This window comes from Hipposideros armiger, unplaced genomic scaffold (assembly GCF_001890085.2).
Source record: "Hipposideros armiger isolate ML-2016 unplaced genomic scaffold, ASM189008v1 scaffold_424, whole genome shotgun sequence".
Taxonomy (NCBI): domain Eukaryota; kingdom Metazoa; phylum Chordata; class Mammalia; order Chiroptera; family Hipposideridae; genus Hipposideros; species Hipposideros armiger.
In genome coordinates, this window is record NW_017731774.1 from 514,016 (window position 1) to 540,791 (window position 26,776).

General features: G+C 38.3%; 1 protein-coding gene across 1 annotated transcript in view; it reads right to left on the reverse strand.

Annotated features, from left to right (window-relative positions):
• GADL1 (GAD like acidic amino acid decarboxylase 1) overlaps positions 1–26,776 on the reverse strand; it is a 159,491-nt gene that overhangs the window by 53,864 nt on the left and 78,851 nt on the right. The window contains exons 12-14 of the mRNA XM_019664511.1: positions 21,294–21,493; positions 11,765–11,816; positions 2,443–2,532 (exon numbers count right to left, since the gene is read on the reverse strand). Coding sequence (XP_019520056.1) covers positions 2,443–2,532; positions 11,765–11,816; positions 21,294–21,493 — 342 coding nt within the window. The remainder of the gene's footprint in view (positions 1–2,442; positions 2,533–11,764; positions 11,817–21,293; positions 21,494–26,776) is intronic.

Genomic DNA, 26,776 nt, shown 5'->3' on the forward strand with positions numbered 1-26,776 from the left:
GTAGCGTACATGTTTACTAACCAGAAACAACCATAACAATGAAAATAGAATAATATTAGACTGGACAAAGGACCCATGGTTGTAAATGGCATTTCCAAAATGAAGGTCTAGAGAATCATGGGTATTAACCATAAGAGAACCAATGCTGACGAACACTGGGAATAGAAGAGAATGTCCTGATTTACATTCAATTTTCAGTTAAGAATGAAAATGAATTATATACTGAATTATCTGATTTTAGCTTCTATACCCAGTCTCAATTTTGAATTTTCTGATAATAGATAATGTAACTATTTCTTTTTTTAATTAAACTTTATTGGGCACAATGTAGTATATAAATATTTCTTTAAATAATGGAATTGCCAGTCAAAAATATCTCCAAACATAATGGGACTACTTTGTTATCCTGACCTGTGTCTGTGCAACAGTATTGAATCAGTAAAACACAAGTAACATTCTTGGTTGCTTTTCTTAACAGTTGAAACATGAGAAAAATGGCCACCATTATCTTTCTCAACTATAAGCAATTATTCTCCCACTACACCAAAAAAATGTCAATCACATTCCATCAAAGTGGAAAACGTCCCTAGAAGCCTCACCATTAAATCCTCACATTGTCCAATTCTTGTTTCTTTTTATGGGTTACTTACCATCTGAAATGCTTTCCTATTTGCTGTGTGTGACAACAATGCGAGACAAATCCCAAGGACTATGTTAACTGCCTAAAATGGGTAATGAAGGGCGCCTGTAGGCGAAGGCACAGATCACAGTGTCCATGTCTCCTCATCTCTGCTACGTGATCTCAGGTCTGACAAGTACGCAGAATACTCATCTATTTAGTGAGTATTATGCTACAATGGAGGAAGTTTAATGAGCCACAAATAAACAGAAAATCACCTAAGGCTGAAAGGAGATGCGGCAGGTGAGATTATAGGTGGCTACAGCTTAAAGGCCACGGTCTTTCCCCTTCTGCCTAATTAGGCACAAATTCCAAACTCCTTGTCATGGAAGACCAGGACCTCAGGACCCACCGTCTGTCCTGTCTCATCTTACCTCCCACCATGGCCCCTTTGGAACGCTTGGAGGCTTCAAGTCACACCCTCCTCTCTTAAGACTCTGGGTCACCCTGCTTTCTTCCTGGAATCCAGCTCTTTACAATTGTCCCCTGATTGAAATCTATTTACTGCTCAAGACTAAGCTCTAGGGTCACACATTCGGGTAGATGTTCCTGCTCTCTGTTTTCACTGCAAACAGGGTTTATCTCCATCTAGACACCTATTAGTTACTTTGTGATTATCTCTTTACTCATTTTGTCCCCCCCCCCCGAATATGAGCTTTTTAATGGCAGGAACTGAGTCTTTTTGATGTTTGTGTCCCCAGAGCACAGCACAGTGAGCACTGGGTAAATGTTTGTCACTCGCCTAACTGGGAAGTTTTCCTTTTCTTCTAGAGGCCAAATGCAAGGGCTTTGCCTTTAGAAGCTGTTAAAACGACCATTGGTTTTCCCATGGAGGGTCGGGAAGGGTTTGTAAGTCAGAGCTTTTTCTAACCAGGGTCATGGAGCTAGTGTGTTTAAGAGGGAAGATACAAGGGGTAGAGGATCACCTAACATGATGGTACCAGCTGTAGTGAGCTCTCACTCTACATGTCATGGCCACAGAATCCTCAGGGGCACTCCCGCTGGTCCACTTCAATATACACAATGTCCACGCAGCAGGGAAGTGCGATCAAGTCGTGATGGCTAATGAGATTTCATCGCTCCTAGAAATCTGGGTAACAGGCAGGATTTAACTGGCAGAGCCATGCTAGGAGAGGAACAGGTGAGACACAAGAAGTCCCCAGAGCCTGGGGCATCCCCTCACTCTGGACTGGGAGCCCACACCAGCTCTGTGAGCAGACACTTTCATGCACATTTTGTTCAATGGTCAGTTGAGATCCACTGCTGGATTCACTTTTCTTCTTTTTATCACATAAGCCCCTTGGGCATAAGATACAAGGCCTTTCTTTGTTGGTGGAAAGAACACGTCTCGCAATCACGAAGGGTACCAGATTTAGACTTTTCACATTATCTCCAAGTAAGGTGATGCAAACAGCCATAGACAATGCACTAGCATAGTTGAAAGAAGCAGCAGTTCATCAAACAACTTCAATCTGTGCCCCATTACTGGGTCACACTTTCTGGTGTGCGCTGTAAATGAGAACTTCTAGTAAACTCTTTATCTTACAAATAGCATAATTATTTCAAATTTGTGTGTATCATATGTTAATTTGTTAAATGTAATCAATGTTTACAATGGTTTGGCATGTCATTAGTTTTTAATAGACTAGGAACCACCTCTCTAGTTCAAGTTCTAGCAAGTACAGACTTGTTGATAGGATCAGTAGATAATGGCATTGACTCTATTTCATCAAATTGAAAAATAGAATTTACTTATCACTTACCAAATTAAGTTTTTCCCAGAACTCGGGTCCTTCTTTCATCACTCTGAGGCTTGGTGGAATGTACCAAAAGCAAATATTGGCATATTCAGGCTGAGGATTAAGAAAATTTGAAAATTGTTTTGTTAACCTAAGGTTAATCTTAGAATGCAATTAAGCTCTTAGCTAGTGTCTTTGAGTTATCATGTGCATATTATGTTGATGAAAAAATCAAAATCTTACAGACATCCATTCTGCTTTACTTCTGATAACAGTCTACTGGGAATTTTTCTGCTCTGTTGGGTGCACCCTCTAGGTGATGAGCCAAGATCAAGAATATCAAGAATCTAAGGGATGAGCCAAGATCAAGAATAAACATGATAAAGTTTGAAGCTGACTCAACTCCGTTCTGACCATAAGCACCTGATACAATATGCCCAGAAATGCCCTGGTTCCTCCCTCTGCAACCCTAATCCTTAAGTTGTTTCTTACACACCATATCCTTCCAATAATGCCCTCTCCACTTAAGATAGCCAACGTTGTCTTCCATTACCTGCTATACCTGACAAATGCAAAACCCCTGATTACCTATGAGTTGATAACATATGAAATACTTGGGTTTCACTGAACCAGCCCTGTCATGACCCTTGCAATACAGCTTTGCGGGGGCAAGGGCATCATCTGGACTTGCAGCTCTCAAGTGTCAGCATTCGTCTCAAATATCAGTAAGGATGTGAATCAACTAGGAGGCCTTGCTAAAAATGCACATTCTCAGTCCCTGTGTTTAGAATGCCCAGTCTGATTAAGTCCATCATAGAAAAGTCTGGAGAGCTGGCATTTTAAGAAGCATCTCAGGTGAATCTGAGGTGGGTAGTGCATGGCCTATATTTAAGGAACTCTGATCTAAAGTGGTCACAGTCCAGTCGCCTCCTCCAGTCATCTGTTTTTCTATCAGACGTAATTTGGTTAAACATGAGATAACATTCCAGAGCAGGCTTTAGCCCATCCATTGTCATATAAACAAGATCTTTTCCATCACACCCTTCATCCTCACTGGACAAAAACATAAGGCATGCCCAAGGCAATCACGAGACTTGCACTCTATGATCAGGTGATTTGGGGCATTATGTTGAGGATTCACAAATTATATACACAGAAGTGTATTCAGGAGAGGTGATGAGTCAGACCCACCAACTCAACACCTCCTTCATTTAATTCTTAGCACTGGCAATATTTGAAATGACTTCCATTTTTCCACAACAAACACAGTTTGTACATAATAACCAATGTTATAATAGTTCTCAATAACCATCAGAGTTATGCGCCAGTATCAGTAGAAAGTTTCAAAGTATTTCAGAAAGAGGAAACAGATATCATCTCATATCTTAAAATCAAGAATGGTACTATATAGAGTTCTGATTGTAGTGGATTTTAAATCACAAGTGAATGCCCAGAAATGCTCCCAGCTCAGCAAGATAAGTTCTTGATCATCTTTTCACCTTTGAAATTTGTAACAAGCTTATTGGATTTGACCAAAAAAAAAAAAAGCTACAAATTTTCAAAATATAGAGTAGTTCAAAATGGAGTACTGTGTAATTCCACTCAATTTCCGCAAATATTCATCAGAGACTACAACAGTCTTTACAAATCTACACAATTTATACTTGGATTTCTGATTTATAATTGATTTGGTTCCTTTAGAGTGTACTGGTCTTCAAAATTCTTTAATCATTTAATGTGAATACAATCTTTTCAAATAAAGTCACTGTGGTTCATTAGAAAGTAAAATAAAAGTACAGTTATTGCCAGTCACTAGATTCTAGGAATTCATGTCTTTACATCAACAAAGATATTTTTCCAGATACCATTTATTTCAATTATCAATTTATTGCCTCTGAGCTCCAGGGCCACCCTTTCTTTGTGTCCTACAATAATGGAGATGAACTCTATAAATATTTCCCCTTACCATGTGGTCCAATCTTAGACTATATCAGCAGAAGGTTCTAGAGCAGCGGTTCTCAACCTTCCTAATGCCGCGACCCCTTAATACAGTTCCTCATGTGGTGACCCCCAACCATAAAATTATTTTCATTGCTACTCTATAACTGTAATTTTGCTACTGTTATGAATCATAATGTAAATATCTTTTTGTTTTCCGATGGTCTTAGGCGAGCCCTGTGAAAGGGTCATTTGACCCCCAAAGGGGTCGCGACCCACAGGTTGAGAACCGCTGTTCTAGAGGGACTCTGAGATGAAGAGATAATTCTTCCTGGTTCTGGCATGCTCATCTCATGCATCTCCTGCATTGTGTGAGATTCTTTTCAGCAGGATTGGTGACAGCAGCAAATGGCCCCCTGACAGCTTCCCCCAATTCCACCCCTTTGGGTGGCATCACTGGGGTACCTGTGAATGACTTTTCCTGGCACACTCCCCTCAGGTGGTTTCATAGGAAAGTGCTGCCATTGAAGCACCTTGCCTTGGGTGGCTGTGGCCCCCTTGTGGGTAGCATGAGTAAGTTTCAAGGTATGGCATTGTCCTGAAAATGGCTTCCTCCAGCACTCCAGAAGGTGGATTCCTGGAGAATCCCATTGGTGTGATAACTCAGTGAACGTCTCTACCACCGGTGACCTGCTCCACGCCCTCTCCAACCAAGTTTGGGTCTCAGCCCTGGGACGGGGTGGCCTCTGGCTTGGGTGCTCCATCTTAATTCTAGGAGTGGTGGTAGTTCTCTGTAGCTACCATTCCTGTGTCTTTTAGGGCTCTCCTTCTCTCCTATGAGGCAATCTGCCTTGACTCCAATCCCATTAATAATTTTTTTAAATATAGAACAATTCACAAATTTGTGTCATCCTTGCACAAGCGCCATGGTAATCTCTGTATCGTTCCAATTTTACTATATGTGCTGCCTAGGCGAACACAATAATTCTTTATATTGCACTTTCTCACTTCAAATTACTGTGCAGTTTTTGTTTTCTTATTGGACCACGACTAACACATCGTTAAATTAGCTATTCTTTTTCATTTGCATGGCAACATTATGAATCACTTTGCAACAGTTTTATCTGCTACCAGACCTGCTCTATATTTTATAAGTTAGGACCGAGACCTTCCAAACCATCTCTTATATTTGCTTCCTTTAGTAAGCTTCTGTTTAGATATTGTAGAAGTGACATGTCTGCGATTCTCTTTTAGAATGGTATGGCTTCAGTGCTATGATATTTGAAAACTTATGAAGCCCTTTTGACACATCATTTCATTCTTAGGAACACATTCAGTTTATGTTCTCCAACACCATATGATTGAGAAGAGAAGGCATAAAAAGGAGTCCAAGTGTCTAGACCAAACGGAGGATAGTGAAGGGTACAAAAATTCTGTAGTAGTAAAAGCATTGCCATAATCTTTAAAAGTTCATGGAGAAGTAGAGAAGTGCCACTAAATAAAACATGGATGTATTCTATCCGGATTTTCAAAGAAAAAAAAGTAGATATATTCCAAGAAATAAAGCAGGTGTTTTGCTGTAAATTCCAGCAATGATTTTTGAGCAAATGATTTGAGACCCCACGAGGGCAATAGTCAGTGGTCACCAAGATGTAGTAGCTTGCATTCTCTAAAACTGAGTCACATCAAAAGAAATTCAATTCCTTTGCTTACAGTGTCATTAAATCACAAAAATAGTAATGGAAAACAAACTGGCACTATACATTTTTATATATATAAATGCAGAATCTAGCATAGAGATAGAAACGATCATGGAAATAGAGAATGGGGAAAGGGGGAATGGTGGATTTTAATTGACTTCAAACTCATAAGTTTAAAAATTGGATTAGACTACTGAAAAATTTCAGAGGCAGTGCTGAGTAGGATGGAAAGCCTGCATTTTGTAGTTACATGGACGTGGTTTAAATCCCAGCTTCACCAGGCTTTTGCATGGGTAAGTGTCAAACCCTCTATGCTTCAGCTTCATAATCTATAAAATGGAGATAATACTGCTGGCCCCAGAAAGTTGTTTTTATGCATAAAGAGATCATTTATTTCCAACATTTAGTATAATATCTGGCATATAGCAGGCATTCTATTAGTGTAGTGAATATTTGGGGCTATTTATTTGGGGCTATTTTGATAGGGATATCATTTTCAAGTGAAATGAACAGCCACACTAAAATCTGTGACACACATTTCTATGTTAATTTCTGCATAACGTATGTGAAGGGGAACATTAAAAAAAATAGATCATGTCCAAAAATAGGGCAAGCAAAATGTTCTGTTTAATAAGCAAATTTTTCTATGTTCTAGATATTGGAATAGACATTGGGGTGAGAAAAATGACTTCCACTTATACATGCATATCTCCAGGAACTCAGAAACTAAAAATGGCGCTGGTACAGGCAGTGAAACTGCAATGGAATGAGCACTACAAAAGAAGAAATTTCCCATAATCCAAGAAATATTCCTGGCAAAAGGAAGAGCACACAGGTAGAAGCCAGTGTAGTTAGGAAGATGGAAGATACATGGAATGAATAGATGACAGGGTGAACTGAAGACAAGTGAAGTTGGTAATGGAGACAGGAGTCATTTCATGAGGGCTTCCTTATAAAACCACGCTGGGGAGTTTCGACTTGTTCCTAGAGGCAATGGGAAATCACTAGAGGGTTTAAATCTAGGGAACAGATTTCATTTCAGAAAAGCCACAGTGTGGAGATGGGCTGGAGAGGTCTAAGACTGGAAAGAAGGAGATGAATTAGAAGACAATGCCTTCTTGCGGAGAGATAGGAGCCTGAAGTAAGCCAGTGGCTTCAGGAGTGGAGAAGACATATTTAGATGACAGAGAATGGAGACAGTGAAGACAACATCAAGATTTTTGTTTGGATGGATCATATTTCTAATGACCAAATGAAGAATATAGCATTTTTGTAAGAAAAATAGCTACACTCCATATTTGGAAATGCTAAAATTGATGTGCCTGTGGGAGTCTGATTGAAAAGTTCAGGACACATTTATGTACAAAAGACAACAGTTTAGGAAACAAGTAAAAAATGGAGACATTAGTGAGGCTATTGATACAGATATTTCAGGGAGAGTATGTGAAGACATCAAGGGCCAAAAAGACAAAAGAGTGGAGAAGAATATTTAAGTGGGTATCCAGGTGAAGAGACTGTCACATAGAGAATGAGAAGAAAAAGTCCCATGGAAAGGAGAAAACCCGGGAGAGAAAGTCAAGGAACTCAATACAGGAGAGAACTTTAAGGGGGATGAAGTGGATAATGGCATAAAATGCTGCAGAAGTACAGATGAAGATTAAAGATTGTGCATTGGGTTTAGCAACTAGAAGGTTGTCGTGATCTAATAAAATATATAAAAAAGATAGCTATAAATTGCAATGTGTTTGATACATATTAATAGTTGGTTCAAGAAGTATTAAAATATGAATAATTTGGGTTCTCTGGATGTGGAATCAACTGAATTCTCTGATACAGGAAGTGTTCAGGCAGAGGTTGACCTCCTATTACAGGTACTCTCAAGAGAGGTCTCCTGCATTAAGCAGGGAGTTAACTGGATGTCCTTGAAAAGCTTTTGTCACTCAGAAAGTCTCTGAAACCTAAATAACTCTTTCTAATGTGGAACTCAGGGAAAGAGAAGCAAAAAGTCGAATAATTAGGATTCTCCCAAAAGATCAAAATAAAATGTGAATCATAGTATAAAAATGAATATACCTCTAGGAAAACATCTATTAGATCTGAGCTCCATCCAAAACAGGAAAATAGAGATATGACTTTCATGGGCCTATGAATAATTCATTTGAAATGATAACTTTCAATCATTTTTAAGAAGGTATGCATTATTTTTTGTTCTTTTCAGGAAAAGATATTCAAGTACTGACACTCTGCTGTGTTGTGTTCATTTACTGTTTTCTATGTTCTACTTAACGCTCTCACTGCTATCTGCTAAATAGTGAAAATATATACAGGAGTCCTGCCTTATCCATGGTTCCACTTTCTGCTTTCTGCAGTTTCAGTTACCCATGGTCCACTGCAGTCCAAAAACTCCAGAAATAAACAATTTGTAAGTTTTAAATTGTGAGCCATTCTGACTAGAGTGAAGAAATCTCACACCATCGCGCTCAGTCCTCCCAGGGTGTGAACCATTCATTCGTCCAGTGTCTCCATGCTGAATACATCACCCATTAGCCACTTAGTAGCCATCTCAGGCATCAGATCTATGGTCATGGGACACCAGTGCTTGTATTCGTCACCCTTATTTTACTTAATAACGGCCCCCAAATGCAACAGGTGTGATGCTGGCAATGGGGACACGCCAAAGAGAAGCTGTAAAGGGCTTCTTTCAACTGAACAGGTGCAAGTTCTTGCTTTAACAAGGAAAGAAAAACAATTGTATTCTGAGGTTACTAAGAGCTGCAGTAAGAACGAATCTTCTATCCATAAAATTGTGAAGAAAAAGAAATTTGTGCTAGTTATGCTGAGAGAGACCACATTTACATAATTTTTATTACAACATATTGTTATAATTGCTCTATTTTATTATTAGTTAATGTTGTTAATCTCTTACTGTGCCTAATTTATAAATGAAACTTTATCATCGGTACATACGTATAGGAAGAAACACAGTATACATAGGGTTTGGTACTATCCATAGTTCAGGCATCCACTGGGGGTCTTGGAACATATGTCAGGTGGATAAGAAGGGACTCCTGTGTATATAATTATAGACTTTTGTTTTTCCTGAACTGAAAGAATTGCAGTTTCACAAACCAAATGAATCTTTGTGTCTCTTGAGTATGCATTAGGGTTGTATTTAATCAATTGAAAGAAAGCATTTGTTAACAAAAAGAGACTAATCAGCTGGACACTTATATGTGAAATTCAAGGTCTAAATTTACTCCATTTCTCCAAAGGGAATACAGAGAAAAGGGGAAAAAAATCCTTATAAGTAGGAATCCTGGAAAGCCACCTTCACTGCTTGTGGGCCATGCGGCTCCCACAGATGAAATACCCAGTGCAGAAGGCAACCTAATGATTAAAACCTACCTCAACCTCCATTACAAGGATGTGAATGTTTGCAGTCCCCTAAAGATGATGGTAAGAGGTTCCTCCCTCAACTTTTAAACCTTTAGAAAGAATATATAAATAGCTTTTAAATCAGGTTACCTTTTTTCTTATCACTTTTTCTCCTAGCTCTATTAAAAGACTGTGTAATTCTGAGGTATCCAGCACTTTCGATAAGCACTGTAGCTCCCATAACCAGAGAAATCATGAAGGTGATTCAAACTTAGGAAAATAAAGAGGTAATTCAATCTCCAGAAAATAAAGATGGCAACTCAAACTCAAGAAAATAAAAAAGGTGATTCAAAGTCAAAGTCAAGCCAACTATAGAAACGTTGATTCACCCCTACATGCTTAAGTATGCATCTCTATAAAAAATACAGACATTTTCTTACATAATCATAATGCCATTACCATGCCTAAGAAAATTATTGATAATTCCTTCATGTTCTACAATAACCTGTTTGTATTAGAAATTCTCCAACTATTTTAAAATTAATTTTTTATAACTGGCTTGTTCAAACTAGATCCCAACAGCTTCATGTGTTGCATTTGGTTGTTATGCCTTTTCTGTCTCTTTGAACCTAACGTGATCATCAGCACCTTCTCCTTTATTTTTCTTCATGTCACTGACCTGTTGAAGAAATCATATCAGCTGTCCTGTAAAATGTTCCCCATTCGAAATCTGTCTTCTTGTGTCTTTGAAATGTTACCACAAAGGCATTTAAAGATGGATTCTTTGGCTATATTTACAAGTTCCTTTACATCCCTATTTTTCAGGAACTTTGGACTCCTTGGCAATAGTAGTGAAAGCCAAAGTCAGAGTTCTCTGGAGCAGGGTTTCCCAAACATGTCTGAGGACCTGGACTACTACCACAGTCTCCCAATTTCTCATTTATTCTTTCCTTGTTCTCCCTTCACACCCGCCCTCCCCTATTCCTCTCTTCCCAAGACATCCCACAAAATCTTTCCACATGGAAACCAGACTCCTGTCTGCTTAAAACTTCTCTAACGATTACAATCGAAATACAAGCCAATAGTATTACTGACCTGATCTTTGCCCTCCTTTCCAACCTCATTAACTATTGCCTATCCCCCTGGCTTAATACCTTCTTTTGGTTCCCCAAACACATAGAAGTCTTTTGAGCTTTAACCTTTTGCTATTTTTATTGAGTCTATGTAAACGTTCTTCCCTCAGCCATCTATCTGCATGACATGCTGTTCACCATCATTCATGTCTCAGCTGAAAGATAAACTACCTGGACCACTCAGACCAAACCAGCCATCCCCCATCCACACCCTGTTTTAGCATGTCACCCTACTTACTTCCATTACAGGACTTACCAGGTCTGTAATTTTCTAATCATTAATGTGTATACTAGATTATGTCTCATGAATTTGTTTGTTTTTGTAAGACTTTTTACTACCTGATATTTCCTATGTGTTAATTTGCTAATTTATTGCTTGTCACTTTTCATTTGAATGTAAGCACCATGAGAGCAGGGAACCTCCCTGTTGTGTACTTCTGGTGCCTGGAACTGTGCCTGGCACACAACAGTTGCTCAAAAAAACTTGCTAAATAAATGAATACCAAAAAACGATAGCCAGATTGCTTATGTACAGGATTGGCTCCTAGGCTGCAATCTTGAGATGCTTTTTACATTAGGTTAAACATTGCTGTTGAGTATATGCTATGAGAAGATTTCAGAGAATATCATATGTTGTATTTCTTAAAAGTCAGAATTAATAATATTCCTCCAATTTTCTAACCATATATTTGAGGGAAAAAAATATTTTTATCTATATAACCACCTATTATGTAGAGAAAACAATCCACCAACAAAATGACTTATTTTCCCATTGCTCCAAAGCTAAAATAATATGCTCTCATTATTTTATAAAAAGAGACAGCTATACGCATTATTGTACATTCCCTTAATTGATTTTTCACATGCAGGCACCACTATAGCACAGTTGAATATTTGTAGTACAATCATTATGCAATTTATATCTCAAGATAGAGGTCATAATTTATTCAGTATTATCCTTGGTAATTATTATTGAGCATTTTAATTTTCAATACTTAAAGGCAAGTGTGTTCTCTGAATCCAACAAAGGAAAAATACTCACTAATAGAGTAAATTAACATAATGGGCTTTATGAATTAAGCTAATGACTTGTTTCTAAGTCTGCAACAGAAAAACCAATGAAATATAACAGATTAGAAAACTACCACCTTCACCACTATTGACTGACAAAATCACAAGCCCAATTCCGCAATTACTTACTTCCATCAGTAACTTGAATCCCGCTCTTTTCTTGATTTCTTCTACCAGGTACCTAAAAAACAAGAAAAGGTCACAATAATATTTATAATCTGCAATCTAAAAATTCCATGAACATGACCAACATACAACAAAACTGTTATTTCTGTTGCAGAGACAAGGCTTAGAAATACGAGGCTTAGAAATAAGTAAGGGTACAAGAATAGGCAATAGGTACGGATTTAGACAGATGCTCACAAACCTACTGTAATTCCCTGGGGCCCAAGCAAAAAGACACATTTCTTTGTATTAAAATTTATTGGTGTGACGATGGTCAACAAAACTACATAGGTTTCAAGTGTACAAATCTATAATACATCATCTATATGTTGCAGTATGTATTTACCACCCAGAGTCAGTTCCCCTTCCATCACCATATATTTTTTTTAATGAGATGATGTCTATCTCACATGTTAGTATCAGGCTTTAACCCCATTGTAAAATCTGCACAGAGTAGATTGGATATACATCTCTGACCATGTAGGCTTCAAATTCTTATTCTTGATGGGGCTTTAGTGCATGTACTTCAATTACCTAGTTGGCATGGAGGGAAAGAGTTTTTGATGTGTAGCCCTGCTTGTAAGTTCATTCAAGATCAAGGAGGCTCAGTGTCATCTTTTCCCAGGCCAGGACAGAGGAAAGGAGAATTGATTATTAGGATCATGTTAAAGTAAATAGATTGTAGCCATTGATAGAATGCCTGTGAAGTCATCTTGAATGGCAAGGAAAACAGAATTATCACGTCATAAATAAAGGGCATAGGTGAGTACGATATGGACTATGATCAAGAAAAGGCTAAAATTACATTGAGAATGTAGAATAAATTAACACTGACACCTCTCCCCCAGGCTAGATTATTGCCTATATAAAAAGAGAAGCTTTCTGAAGTGGCTGGCCTTGAAAATTAATGATTTGATCATGAGTCGTGAAAAGTTCATAACACTTGACCCAATATTTCAAATTTGTGGGTCAAATGTAAGGAAGTGATCAGGGGTGTTGACAAAAATATACTTGCTTGGGTATTTACTTTGATTTTCTAAGTAATAGCAATAAAAAAATAGTAAGAGGAAGGGAGGAAGGAAGGAAGGGAGGGAGGGAGGAAAGAAAGGAAGTGAAGAAAGGGGCATCACACCCAGCAATGAGGACTGGCTCTGAAAACTATGGTCCAGTCATATGGGATTATGGTATAACCATATCGGATATGATCATGTCACTAAATTATGTATATTCAATTAATATTTAAGGACAATAAAAAAATGCTCTTCGTGGGCCTCAATTCCCTTACCTGTAAAATTGAAATAACACAATCTGCTTTTCTAATATCAAAAGGTGGTTGTAAAAAAAATGTGAGGTATAGAAATTGTGAAAATGGGGGAGGGATTGTTATCATTATGTTCATTTGCTAAAGGCCATTCTAGAATGTGAATATGGACTATACTGGTTCATGGAACTCAGTTAAAAAATAAGTTAAAAACTTATTTATATAGTTGTTTAACATAAGCCTAAATATTGATGTTGAGCATGTAGATTATATCATCTTTGAATTATATAAAATATTATAAAAATTCTATCATTATTAATTAGGTAATATAGATTTTTTATTTTGAGCAATAATACTGTGACCAGAAACACATACACACACACAAAGTATTTTATATTCTACATACTTCTTTTCCTGAATATTTTTTTAGGAAATGTTATGTAGCAGTAAAGGTTTGAAACTTCAGCACACTGCCTAACTTTTGGAAAAAGCAATTCCAGTGGTTAATAAATATCAGAAAAAATGCTCAAGATCTCTGGTAATCAAGGACGTATAAATTAAAACAATACTAAGCCATGTTGCTCATGTGATACAGGAAACAAATTTTAAGAGAGCCAACACCTAGAACTAGTAAAAATGTGACAGAAAGCTGCTACAAACCTTTTAAAATTAATAATAGTTATATCTCCTGAGGCAGCAAACCACTTTTGAGATGCTGATCTACCAGGAAAAATATCATCACTACTAAAAACGTGTGTGTGTGTGTGTGTCTGTCTGTCTGTGTGTATATGCGAGTACACATACACATACATATATATGTTTAGACACATTATTGTATCTAAATTTATGAGTGCATGTGTGCAAGATTAATATCCAGAAATTGGCAAATGGTAAAATAAAATACATTATAAAAACACAATGTATTATGATAGTTATTAAAAAGAATGGGTTATATCTACCGGATAAAACCACAGGGATGCTTATGATATATTAATAAAAGGTAAAAAGCAAAGTACTGAGAAATGTGGATGAAAGGGTTCCACTTTTTAAGAAATTGTAAAAAAAGAGGGCAAAAGTAATCCTTATCTACAATTTTATATGATCACGGAGTAAAGTACAGAAGAATACGTAGTAAATTGTTAATGCTCAGCTAAGGAAGGGAAAGACAGGATGCAAGGGGGGAGGCAGAGGTTATTCACTCTTTTTTTTATATTTCTTTGCAAAGTTTCATAGATGTGGTTACTTGTGTACTTTTTGAACAGGATTTCAATAAAAGATAAAATGTAAAGCACAAAACAAATAGACATATACAATCTCCTTCTACACACAAAAAAGCTGTGGACCTTACCTTTTTGCACCTTCTCAAATAGAAACGTATAGGCAATCTGTTAACTCAAAAGCCACTCCCATGACTTCATCCCGAGGAGGCCTACACTAATCCCGGACACCCTAAGGCTATGGAAAAGCTGTGCATCTCCAGAAATCCTGGGAACAACTCCAGAAGATTCTAGTTGTGTAGCTAATCACTTTGTCACCAGGCAAACTCCTTAGCCTCCTTAGGCCTGCCTCAGTTTCCTCATGCATGTAATGAAGATGTGAAACTAGATTGGTAAAATCCTTCCCTAACAGATTATGACTTTATGGAATTTACGCACACTACCTAGAGTCTCAATTTAAAATATTTCTGTCAAACTAGCAAGAGCTGCTCCTGGGAGATTGTCATCCTAAACCAACTGAAACATTTCAGTTAAAACTCTGCTTTTTTGCTAACCATTCAGACCTGGGCTTTGTTTCAGGGTCAATGTCCTCACTGCAATCACTCTCAATGTAAAGCCCAGAGCATCACTCCAACTGAGCTGAGGCTAGCAGAGGTGATTTGGGTGAAAACTTGCCATTATAACCACAATAAAGGCTTCTGCCAGATTTCCCAAACCAAGTTCCATGATATACAATCTCAGTAGTTTTCCCACATAAAAGGGTTACCTCGCCAAATCAATTGGAGCAATGCTGGGCATAGATTGCTATTGTCTACAATTAGAAGTCTACTTGGCTTAATTCATAAGGACGCTCGTTTATTGAGCTGGTTAGATGGTTTAATACTGTCATCAAGAACTAGCCGTGGGCTATCTTTTCAGCCTGACATATGCTCAGTGTTAGTGAATTCTCTCATGTCAACAACAAGTCTCCCACCGCTCCATACATCACATTCTTATATAACCGTGTCCCAAGAAGAAAGAGAAGGAGCTGGAGCAAAAGCATTTTCTCTTCCTTTCTCTCTATTTAGGTAAGAATATTTTCCCAGGAAGCCTTCACAGGCTTCTTCCCAGATCTTATTGACTGAAGTTGAGTCATATATCCACTCCTTAACTAATTGTTGGCAATGGGGATTAGCTTGGACCAATGTACCCAGCTAGAATACCATTACCTAAACAAAATCAAGGTTCTGATGGCAAGAAAAAAGGGAGAACGACTGTTGGGGGAACAATTAAGAGTGTCTGCATACTGGTTAAGGCAAAGTTAAAAATGTTTTTATATTACAAGCCCCCTCAGAGCCTTCAATGTGCTAATGAACACTGAATTTCCAAGAGAGGAATACTAGAGTAGTTATCATTTCCCAAGCATATTTGACTACGAAAACAGTTTTTGGAAGAACATTTATTACGATCTTCTGGAAGTCTATTATCCCACAGAGCGTAGTTTCAGAAATGCTCATTTAGAAGTGACTCTTCTGTAGAGTACCTTACCCTCTTCTTAAATAAATGCTTAAATGAAGTGAGTTTGAGGAGAAAACAAAATAAGGTTTGAGTCACTTCTGCCTACATTCATAGGGATGATTTATTCTTCACAACTTTTCTTTTTCAATATATGGAAACGGCCTAAAGATAAAATACATTTTTAAAATCTATTCTTATCTGATGCCAGCCAGAAAAAAAGATACACATTGAGGTTTGGGACATAATGCGAGAGCCGTAAACCACTTCTACCAAAAGACATCCAGATAAATAGGTTCAAAAAACAACAATAGCTTCATAAAACTCATCAATGTCCTTCCCACTAACCTTAGCAGAAAAAAATAGAAACAAACAAACAAACAAACATTAGCAAGCATTTCCACCAACCCTACTGGGTAAAAAAAACTCATTAAGATTCTGGCTTGATGTTGAAGCATATATTAATGACAGTCTTGTTCTAAGACAATTTCTCTTCCTTTGCTTACAATGTGCTTCCAATATTAGAGACGCTTGACTCTCCGATTTGTTAAATGAGTCTATTTCACATTTTTGCATGTCACTTGTCCTCTTGCAGGACCCTCTTTCCTTTCTGGAAATAGCCTCTCCAGTTCCTTTCCCAATTTGCCAGCCACTTGGCGTCTTGGAGCACTCTGGACCAAGTTTCTCTCCCAGGTTCATCTCATTTGAAATTTCTTCTGATGCATGGAGCCTCGGAGAACTCCTGGGAGTTATTTTCCATCTGCTTTCTGTATGCTCTGCATATATTGAGACATACGTATGGCTTGTGTGATTCATCACGGACACCTACATACCACATCGTCCTGAAATTGTGACATTTAAAAAAACTTACCAATATAAAAAATTGAGAACACTGGCCCTTCCGTAGTCACCTAGAGAAATACACTAGCACAAAAGTACTCTTGTGTAACTGCTCACCTTTTCCATACTGACAATATAGCCCTCAGTATTCATGCAAGTCGATGAAATGAGTTCCATCGGAGAGATTACAGAGATTGTGTGTCAAGGGAATAAATAAATGGTACCCTGGAGAGTAATAAAGCACCAGAATGGGAGTTCATGAGCTGTTTGTTTTGTTGAAAAGACTTATACACATGACTCTTCTGAATTTGCTCTAAAAACTGCCCCTTAGTGAATATCCATTTAACCTAAGTGCCATAACAAAGACCTAGAAGATGCCCTCATTAACAGGCAGCTCTGGGTGTTGTGAAACGTTTTCTATTTTGCTAGTCAGAAATCAGAGATACACAATTGACTGCCTTGTGCTGGAGGTGGCAGTTTTAAATCTCAACCCTCTAGGTTTCCATTAGGCGTAAAAATCGCATGTTGCTTTAGGTTCCCAAGGCCACTGGTTTTCAAAGATCCACAGGCGAATGCAAGTGTGTAGCCATTAATATTTCTTGAGAGAAATGTGCTTTCATGAACTGGAATGACAAGGGTCAAATGGAAATTAGAAGAGCCTTCAAGATCTCCCAAGTAATACATGTTTCCTTCTTGCTGGATTTCTGACAACTTAGAAAATAGGAATCATTGTCCTCTTAAAAATGGCTGTTCTTGCTTTCCCAAAGGAAGAGGGGGCGAGCTATCTGATCAGGGTGATGGCAATCCATCGGTACATCAAAATTTGGTCCTTAAATCAAATTCCAATACTAAGCTCCATTTTGATTCAGAAACATGGGGATATTATTTCTGTGGAGTCAGTGAATCCTTACTGCAACCTGCCAGGAGAGGAGCTGCAGAGCATTTCCAGGATTTAAGAGAACTGACCTCGGGCCTAGGAAAATGGATATCTTGGCTACACTAGGCTGCTGGTGACAGATGTGCACCCGCGACGGTAACACAATCTTCATTTGCAGCTTTATTTTGCTTGAGTTCCCATCTACTGAAGGACATTCTACTTCCTGGAACCAAAACAGTATTACCGAGAAATTGTAGAAATTATGCCAGGTAGAGCCTCCTGCCCACAGATGAGAATCCTTTTTACTGGGTAACTCTAAAGCAATTGGTCTAGGGTCAGTGGGTGTGATGGCAAATGGCATTTTAACTCTCATCAGACAATGGTTTGAACTGATGATACTGGCCCACATAATCAAATGAGGTTTTAGAGCTAGATTTTATTGGCTAGTAAAAACCCAGTTGTTAAATATTCAGGAATTTTGCCAACCACAACTGTTGATAGCTTGCAATTTTCCACGATGGGAATTTACACCATGGAAATTGGCAGACATTACAAATTGGGTCTTTTTTTATCCCCTCCTGAGAGCCAGTTTACCAAGTATACCAATGTACATGCGCTCAAGCAAAAAGAATAGCTCCCAGAATTGAGAAAATGTTCCATTTTTCCTAAAGAGCAGAACCAAAAGCCAATCAGCCAATTTGAAAGAAAATAAAATCATGAAAATAAAGACCTTATGTTGCTAATTAAACACAATTTTAATCCTAGAAAAACTTTCACCAAGTTTATAATTTCACATTCATTCCAAGTGACATGTGTAAAAGGACTCAGCTTTTGCTTGGTTTTGGGGTGGGAGAGCAGGATGACTGTTGCTCACCCTAGGAATAGAGTGTTGGATAGCAAGAATGTGCAAAGGAAAAACAATAAAAGACAAAAAAAATAAAATAAAATAAAAAGAAAAGATAAAAAGAAAAAAAGAAGAATGTGCAAAGTTAAGGATGAAAAAAAAAACTATTAAGAGGAACAGCATGAAAGAGGAGGGGTTATTTTTTCAAATATTTAAATGTAGGCCACAGAGTCTGCAGAGTGCTCACTGAAATGCTAATTCCACTGCATTCAACTAGACAAACATTTATAAACAATCAGTGTTGAATTGAAATGTTAACACTTATTCTCCTATGATATTTCTCTGAAAAAAATTAGAAAATATTCTGACTATAAATTAAATTTCACTCTGAGATGAATGTTAACTTCATAATAAATAGGACGATCAAATATTTATATCTAGCCTGTTTCAAGATAACTGACATAGAATTACTTACCAGCTTAGATAAAATAATGAAGAGATTCTACCACATTTAAATAGTATGAGAAAATGCAAAGAAGTGAAGAGAGCTTTATGAACTTTTATTTTAATTTAATGAGCAACTATGCTTATTTACGGTGTGTAGTTTCATTTTTTCACCACTGGATAGTTATCGTCCTGCTTCTGATAGAGGGACTTTAATTCTACTCCTACTAAAGGCACAGTCCTCACCTAGTTTCAGTATATATTCTATAGGGAGTTGACAATCTTCCCAGTGCCAAAGGAGGTCATGTGACTCAGCATGACCAATAAAGATTATCACATTTTCCTGGCAACAGCGACTGACTCAGAGATGGACATTTGCTCCACCCAGAAATAATTAAAACTTTCTCTGGGATTACTGAGAGAGGAGCACTTTCTCCTTTTGACCTTGAACTTGAGCCTGGGAGGATATAGATCTGAAACTCCTGGCAGCTACCTTCCTACAGAGGAATAAACCCAACAGGAAGGAGAGCAGAGCTGATAGATTGAGAGAGACTGAGGCCTGGTGATATTGTCTAAGCCCCTAGAAGAAGCCATTCCAGAAGGCATCACTACCCTAGCTTATAAGTAACATGAGATGATAAATTATCTTTCTTTGTTTCTAATACCTTGAGTTAAGGTTTCTGTAGCTCACCACCAAAAGAGTCCTGATATAATAGTTACAGATTTTCCAAACTACTTCTTAAGCCATAATCACCAGAACTGCTGACTTAACCAGCTGATGAAAGTGCCAAAGCCATCTCTTTACCTGCCCTCATACCCAAGCCCTTTGCTGTGTAATTTCGGAGTTCTTCCTGAAAAATGGCAGAGTGTACTTCCTGCCTCTTGACATTGAGCTTGGCCATTGGATTTGCTTTGGCCATTGGAACACAGATAGGATGTAATCAGGACGTTAAAGTGGGCTTGCCTTATTGGGCTTCTATCAGCACCATTACAAGAACACATCCCGCTAGCCTGCTGGTCCAAAGAAGATGCAAGACATGGGGAGAGTAGACCCAGACCCCCACCCCCACCTCCACCGCACAGCCACCACAATATGCGATAAAGACACCCCAGCCAACTTACAGACCTCTTAGAATAAATAATTGTTGTTTTAAGATACTGGGTTTTCAGATAAGTCTGGAGTGATGCTCAGAGCATCACTGTTGCACAGTGTTGCACAGAACAGCCCCCTTACTGCTCCCAGTAGAGGAAAAAGAAATTGTTTTAAATCTCTGAGGAGAAACTTTAGGTTTTTGCAAGTGAAATGTGAACAGGGAGTGACGGAGAGATGATCTAAACCAGAGATCACAAACTCAGATGCCTGTAGTAGCCAAGCAAGTGAAAAAGTAATAACTAAAGCTCATATAGCATGGTGCACGTTCCAGGCCCTATTCTGAGTGTTTATGAATATCAATTCATGTCATCTCCATAACAATGATTTGAGTTAGATGCTGTTGTTATCTGTATGTTACTGGGATGAAACTGAGGTTACAGAAAGCTTAAGAAACTTGCCCAAGTCGCATAGCTTCTAAATGGTAGAGCTAGGTTTGAGTCCACACCTCTACACTATAGTAAAATAGGCCAGATAAAAACCAGGAGCAAGGGGAGGGGCCTATGCTTCTTCAGAGAGTCAGGCACCATGATCAGTGTCCTGTCACCATGTGTGATTGATCTTCCAATAAAATCTAGATTTTTCACATATTTTAAATGCTTAAATATTTGATTTTTTTAACACCATGAAAGTTAATCCTATGCAGTTCAGGCCCAACAAATCACAATGAAAACTAAATTTGGTCATAGCCTGCCCATTGCATCCACTGATCCAAGCTTGGCAGCAGAGTCCTGTTAAGGTGGTAAATGTCCAGTAGCTGTATCTCAAGAGCTTTTCTAATGTCTTTGAAAGTGGTTTCAAAAGCTTTGTCTTTAATGGTACAACAAGACAAGCAACATGGCGCTGCCACATCACCTTTACCTTTGTGCCTTTATGGCAGCTCCACACTCTCAAGACCTGCTTTTTGGGTCCTTGAAGTCACCACGATCTCTCTCACATCTGGAAATTTTGGCCTGATGTTCCCTCTGCCCGGATAATTCTTCTCTCCTTTTTTTTATTGGGTCTTAGTTGCATGTCAATTCCTCCAGGAAGCCTCTGCCAATTCCCCTCAAGAATGTCCTAGAGAACCCTCCTGAGGGGTCTGGAACACCATGTGCCCCCACTTACCAAAAAGTAGGTTCACCTGTGTTTTGTCTGCTCTGGCACCTGAATGTATCTCTTACTAGGCTAGCATCCTGGGGGGCAGGGGTAGGACTGCTTTGTTCACAATTCCTCACACACAGTAGATACTGAAAAAATGGTTACCAGATGCAAGAAGAAATGCGCAAATGAAAGAATATGTACAGACCTTGCAAATGTTACTTTCATTGAGTCTATCGCAACCATACATGGACACACACACACACACACACACACACACACGTACCTAGATAAAGCAAGAGCACGATTAACTCTTTCTTCAAGGCCTAATGTGCCCAGGGCCTTCCAAGTCATCCAGAACTTGAATGCATCCGCTCTCCTGCTACACTGGATAGACTTGTCTCCTGTGTCATAGCTGACATCATAGAATTTATCCTGCTGAAACAGGTAAGATGCCTTGGCAGAGTAGCATTTCTTAAGAAGATCCTTTTGGAGAAAAAAAAATGAAAGAAGAAGAAAGAAAAATCATGAGACTATCCATTTTTAAAATACAATCAATTTTGAAAACACACCCACAAATATAACCTGTATAATATTCTAGTACTTTGTGCCAAAGGTGTTTGGTCTCACTCTGTGACTGTTCTACATCAGAAGCAATAGGTATGTATTAACTTGGAGACACAGATAATCCATTGTGTTTCTAAAAAAAAAAAAAAACTCCTCAGAGTTGAGAATGCTAAGTTTATCCTCAACCATTTCACTAATGAGTACTTAAGAAGCTTTGAGACATCAAGGTGGGCCAATTTCTCAAGATGAAAAACTTGCCTATAACTCACTCAAGGTTTCAGAATGCTAAATTAAATAAATAAATGAATAAATAACCAATCAACCTAACATATTGTACATACTTTATACAATTTCACAGGCACAAAAAGCCTAAGCTTTTAAAACCTCTTCTTTTCAACTCATATCCATATTGAAAAGGCCAGAAGTGACAGTAACCCAGATACAAAAAACCTGAGGAAAGAGCTAAGGAAGAGTTAAACGAGTACCAACAAGTTTTAACCACCACAAAATATCAGCTACAATTCCAAGGACTCTTTTGGGTTGGTTTCACATTAGTTTTATTTGCAACCAAATTCAATTTGTATTTACTGACTGGTTACTTCTCTCCAAGCAGTGGACAACAATTCGCCCTGTTTATTACTAGAGCCTTTACTTTGACCTCAAATGATTATAGTTTAAGCCCTGTTGCCCTCAGTGTCATTTGATATCTACAAAATCCCAAATTTTCTAACCTGTCCTTAATAGCCCTCATGCGTCCATAAGCGTCTTCACTCCCAGAAAATACCTATTAGAACTATCAAACTACTCAATAGATTAGAACTAATCAAACTACTCAATGTCCCTTAACCATTAGATCATGCCTGACCTGTATCTTTGTTCACATCATTTTCTCTACCTTGTTTCTATTTTAATATAATATTTGACACATTCAAAAGAACATACTCGTATGCAGCATATTTATAAGTTTTGAAGTTTACTAACACCAAACATAGTCTTCCCTCTTTAACTAGGTCTGCCTTTCCTTTGGGTCTCATCTCAACTTCTTCTTCCCCTCCAAGTTCTTTTTCTGCCCATCCCGTTGGAGGAGGGGGAGGAGGGGGAAAGGGAGGAGGGGGCAAAGGGCACACTGTGTGGCCTCCAGGCAGGCCGGCTTTTGAAGGCTGATTTGCACTGGGAGCGGTGGAGTAGGGGGGTGGAGGAAGGGAAGGAGGATGCTGGAGCAGTTGTGGGGTTTGCTTTTTGGTCGAGGAGGGGGGAGGAGGAGGAGCAGGGGGAGCAATTTTGTCTTATGTGGACATTAATCTGGATATAATGTGTTCTACTATCATAAAGCATGATTTTATACGATGTAAAAAGTTATTATATATACCAACTACAATCAAGAACTCCCACTCATGCAGTAGCCAAAATAAACTGAGTATAGTATAATAATTAAAGGAATACTAGCAAGCCTTCAGTCTGACTCTGATGGATATTATTGGTAGACATTGGGGAAGAGTAGATTGGTCTACCCTGAATATTAAGGTAGAATAAGCCCCTTACTCTTAAAGCTACTTTCATTCTATCAGCAATCTCTCAGCTCTGATCGCAGATTCCACCACTGCATTTCCCTACCCTCAAACGTCAGGAAATTTGGTTTTTGTTTCCATAATAACTACAACCTGGCCATACACTATAACATTAAAAGGCCACGACATATATTTTAAGGACAAAGCACATGCACACACACACACCCTTGTACTAGCATCATGATTATATAAATTTACTTTCATCAACCATGAAAGATTCAAAACAATTCCCAAAACAGGTGAACTTTGGCCATGTCTTGTGCAAGTTTTAGGGAGTTATGCTGGAGGTTGAAAGGGAGAGGAAGCCCATTCATTATCAGAAGACAAATTGCATCATCATCGGCGAATAGAGGAGGGACAGGGAAACATACAGCATGTGAGTGACTGTCCTGTAGCAGTGACACTGTTAATTTCATTGCACAGAAAAACATTCCTGCCTTGGGAAGGTTTCATAAAGAACAACGGGAAGCTTGAGATTTCCTTTATTGAAAATAAATGAAAACTTTTTCCCAAAAGTTTTTGCTTTGCATTTTAATTTATAGCCTTATATTAAACTTGATGAGATGTCTTTAGTTTGAGATACACATTAGCTAAGGGAAGATGTCCACATCTCCAGAGAAAACATTTTGGAATGAGTATAGTAAAAGTTAACATATTTACTTTTTAAATGTAAAACACTTAAATAGCCATTACTGTGCTATCAAAGACCATGTTGATCTTACTCACCTTTATACACTTAATCCTAGCAGGCCAATAAATACTAGTTATGTGAATTCCAGAGACAAGTGTCCAATGAGAATACAAATTGCTTTGTACTGCGATATCATCTCAAACAGTTCTCAGGAATCAGTAGACAATATATTAGGATTCTCACAGTGGCAACTGAAAGAAACGCAATCAAAGTAACCTAGGCAAATGGGGAATTTTCATAGGCTCATATTTCTAAATATCCAGACATATAATCTTCAGGCACAATTGGATCCGGGATTAAATCTGTAATCTATCTTCTTCCTCTTGCTCTAGATTCTTCTATATTTGCCTCACTCCTAAAGTAGAAAGCTGGTAAGAAGCCTGGGACCTGGGGTTTCCAGTGGGGCCTGTGAGCACAGAAGGTGGCTCTGTTTGGAGAGAGATGGGAAAGGGAGAGGAGAAAGCCTCTACTGGTGATGCTACCCAAGCAGCAAGACACCGTTCTCCTCCAACCTCAATCTCTTATCTAAACCTTGTGCTGCCCAAACCTAGTGGAAAGCCAATTGGCAAGGGTGCCTGGGAAATGTGGTTTTCAGGAGTCAGGCCCTTCCAGAGCAAGGCTGAAGAATAAATTATACAGTGAAGAGAAACAGGCAAATGCCAAGCACACTGCATAAATACAGAAACCACAACTTTCTTTTTCACTGTTTGCATTCACATCACCTAACCTAGCACATAATAACAATGGCCAGAGACAACATTTATAAAGTTCTTACTATGTTCTAGGCACGGTACATGTATAAGTGCATTTAAATCTCAAGCTGTATTCTTTTGTCAACATCAACATACATGTGAAGAAACTGCAACACATCAAGGTTTGGTAATTATCTAAGGTCATGTAGCGAGGGGGTGGTAGGGCTGGAATTCAAACCAAGGCTGCTTGAACTCGGGGCCTGAACTCTTTACCCCTTATGCTCTACTCTCTCTACAGCGGGCACTTAAATACATGTGGGAGAGAGTGCTCCATAAACACTCATTAAGAGATTTTGAAGAGGTTGGTGAAAAGGGAAAATGGCAGCAGAGAACACAATGAACTAGAAGTCAAAACGACATCGTGAATCAGTAGGCTATTTATTTTCCTTCTCGAGATTAGTTAAGTCATCTTTGATTTCCACAGGCCAGGTCCGATTCTTGTGGTTTCTTTCCCAGGAGTCAGTGACCACATGGGCCTACTTTAAGTCCTCTCTTTTTGAAATCATGTTTTTCAGCTTACCAAACAAAAGCTACCAAGAATTCTTCCCATATGGCTCTTCCCATATTCTGTCCCATGTCACCATTATTCACATGCAAGAAACTATCTAAACGAAATGTGTTAGAAAATTGATATATTAACCACCTTTGTACTAATTAATTCCAAGATTATGTATTGAAGACCTATTTTGTAACAAGCACTATGATGCTAGGAGGTGGGCATACAACCCCAATGGAAGGACTACCCATTCTAGGCTAACATTTGATGATTGAATGTGCAAAACTAAATTTAGGTTGTGAATAGCAGAAAAGTTTAGCTGTAGTCTAGAATATACTCATAATAGTGAATTTTAAAATGATTATACTGTCTGATATTGGCTTTATTTATCTATTGAGAAAACATTTTGACAGCCTTAATATATACCAAAAGCTGTGCTACACACTGGTGCTGTAATGAGAATAAGAAAGTCACTAGCCTTAAGAAGTTTAAGATGAAGATAGGGACAGAAAAACAGACAATTAGAGTACAGTACTACAATAAAATAGGGGAAAAACAAAGTTTAAAGAGCATGAAGAGAGCTCATCTTTCACTAACTTGGAGATGCTAGAGAGGAAATGTGTCACCTGAGAGCTGAAAGATAAGGAGTAGCTGAGTGGGAGAACAGAAGATTAAATTAACTCAGTATGACTGGGGCTAATGAATGAGGTAGGGCACAGCTGGGAAGGCTGTAAAGATAAAGAATAGCCAAGTCACCAAAGACTTAAATGCCATGGTAAGAATGACTGTCATGGAATTTCCACAGGCTCATATAGATATTACAACTTCATTATTGTTCTGGCAGAATAAAGTGAGAACTAGCAGATGTGGATTCTGTTTTGATTTAGTCACTTGCTGGCAAGAGCTCAACGCAAGCCACTTAACATCTTGGGCTTCATTTTTCTCATCCACTTAATGGAAATAATATTGGGTTGCCGGAAAAGTCATGACACATAGTTGCAACAGATGACACTAGTTCATTTTTGAAAGTACTAGAGTCATTTGCAACTATGTTATTGCTATGTCATTTGACAGCTGACAGGTCTAGCTTCATTCTAAAAAAAAAAATTGAGTGATTTGGTTGAGTTTTGGGGATTTTACAGCAAGTTGAAGATGGAAGACCAAACTGCATTTTTGCCATATTTTACTGTTTTACTTCCATAAAGGGAAGAACGCGCATCAAACTTGTGAAAAGTTGCATGAAGTTTATGGTGACAATGCTCTACAAGAACATCAGTGCCAACAATGGTTCACGAAATTCCATGCTGGTGATTTTGATCTCAACGACGCTCCTCAGTCAGGGAGGCCCACCGAGGTTGATGACGACAAAAATAAAGGCATTGATCGAGTCAAACACATGTTACATGACACGAGAGATTGCAGAAACATTGAACATCCATCATTAAAGCATTCACGACCACCTGAAGAAGCTGGGATACATAAGCAAGCTTGATATTTGGGTTCCACATGAACTCAAAGAAGTTCATTAGATGGCTCGTATAAACATCTGTGATATGCTCATTAACCACGAGGAAAACAATCCTTTTTTGAAGCGACTGATAACTGGTGATGAGAGGTGGATTGTTTACAACAATGTGGTGTGCAAACGGTCTTGGTCCCAACGTGATGATTCGCCTCAAACAACATATAAAAGCA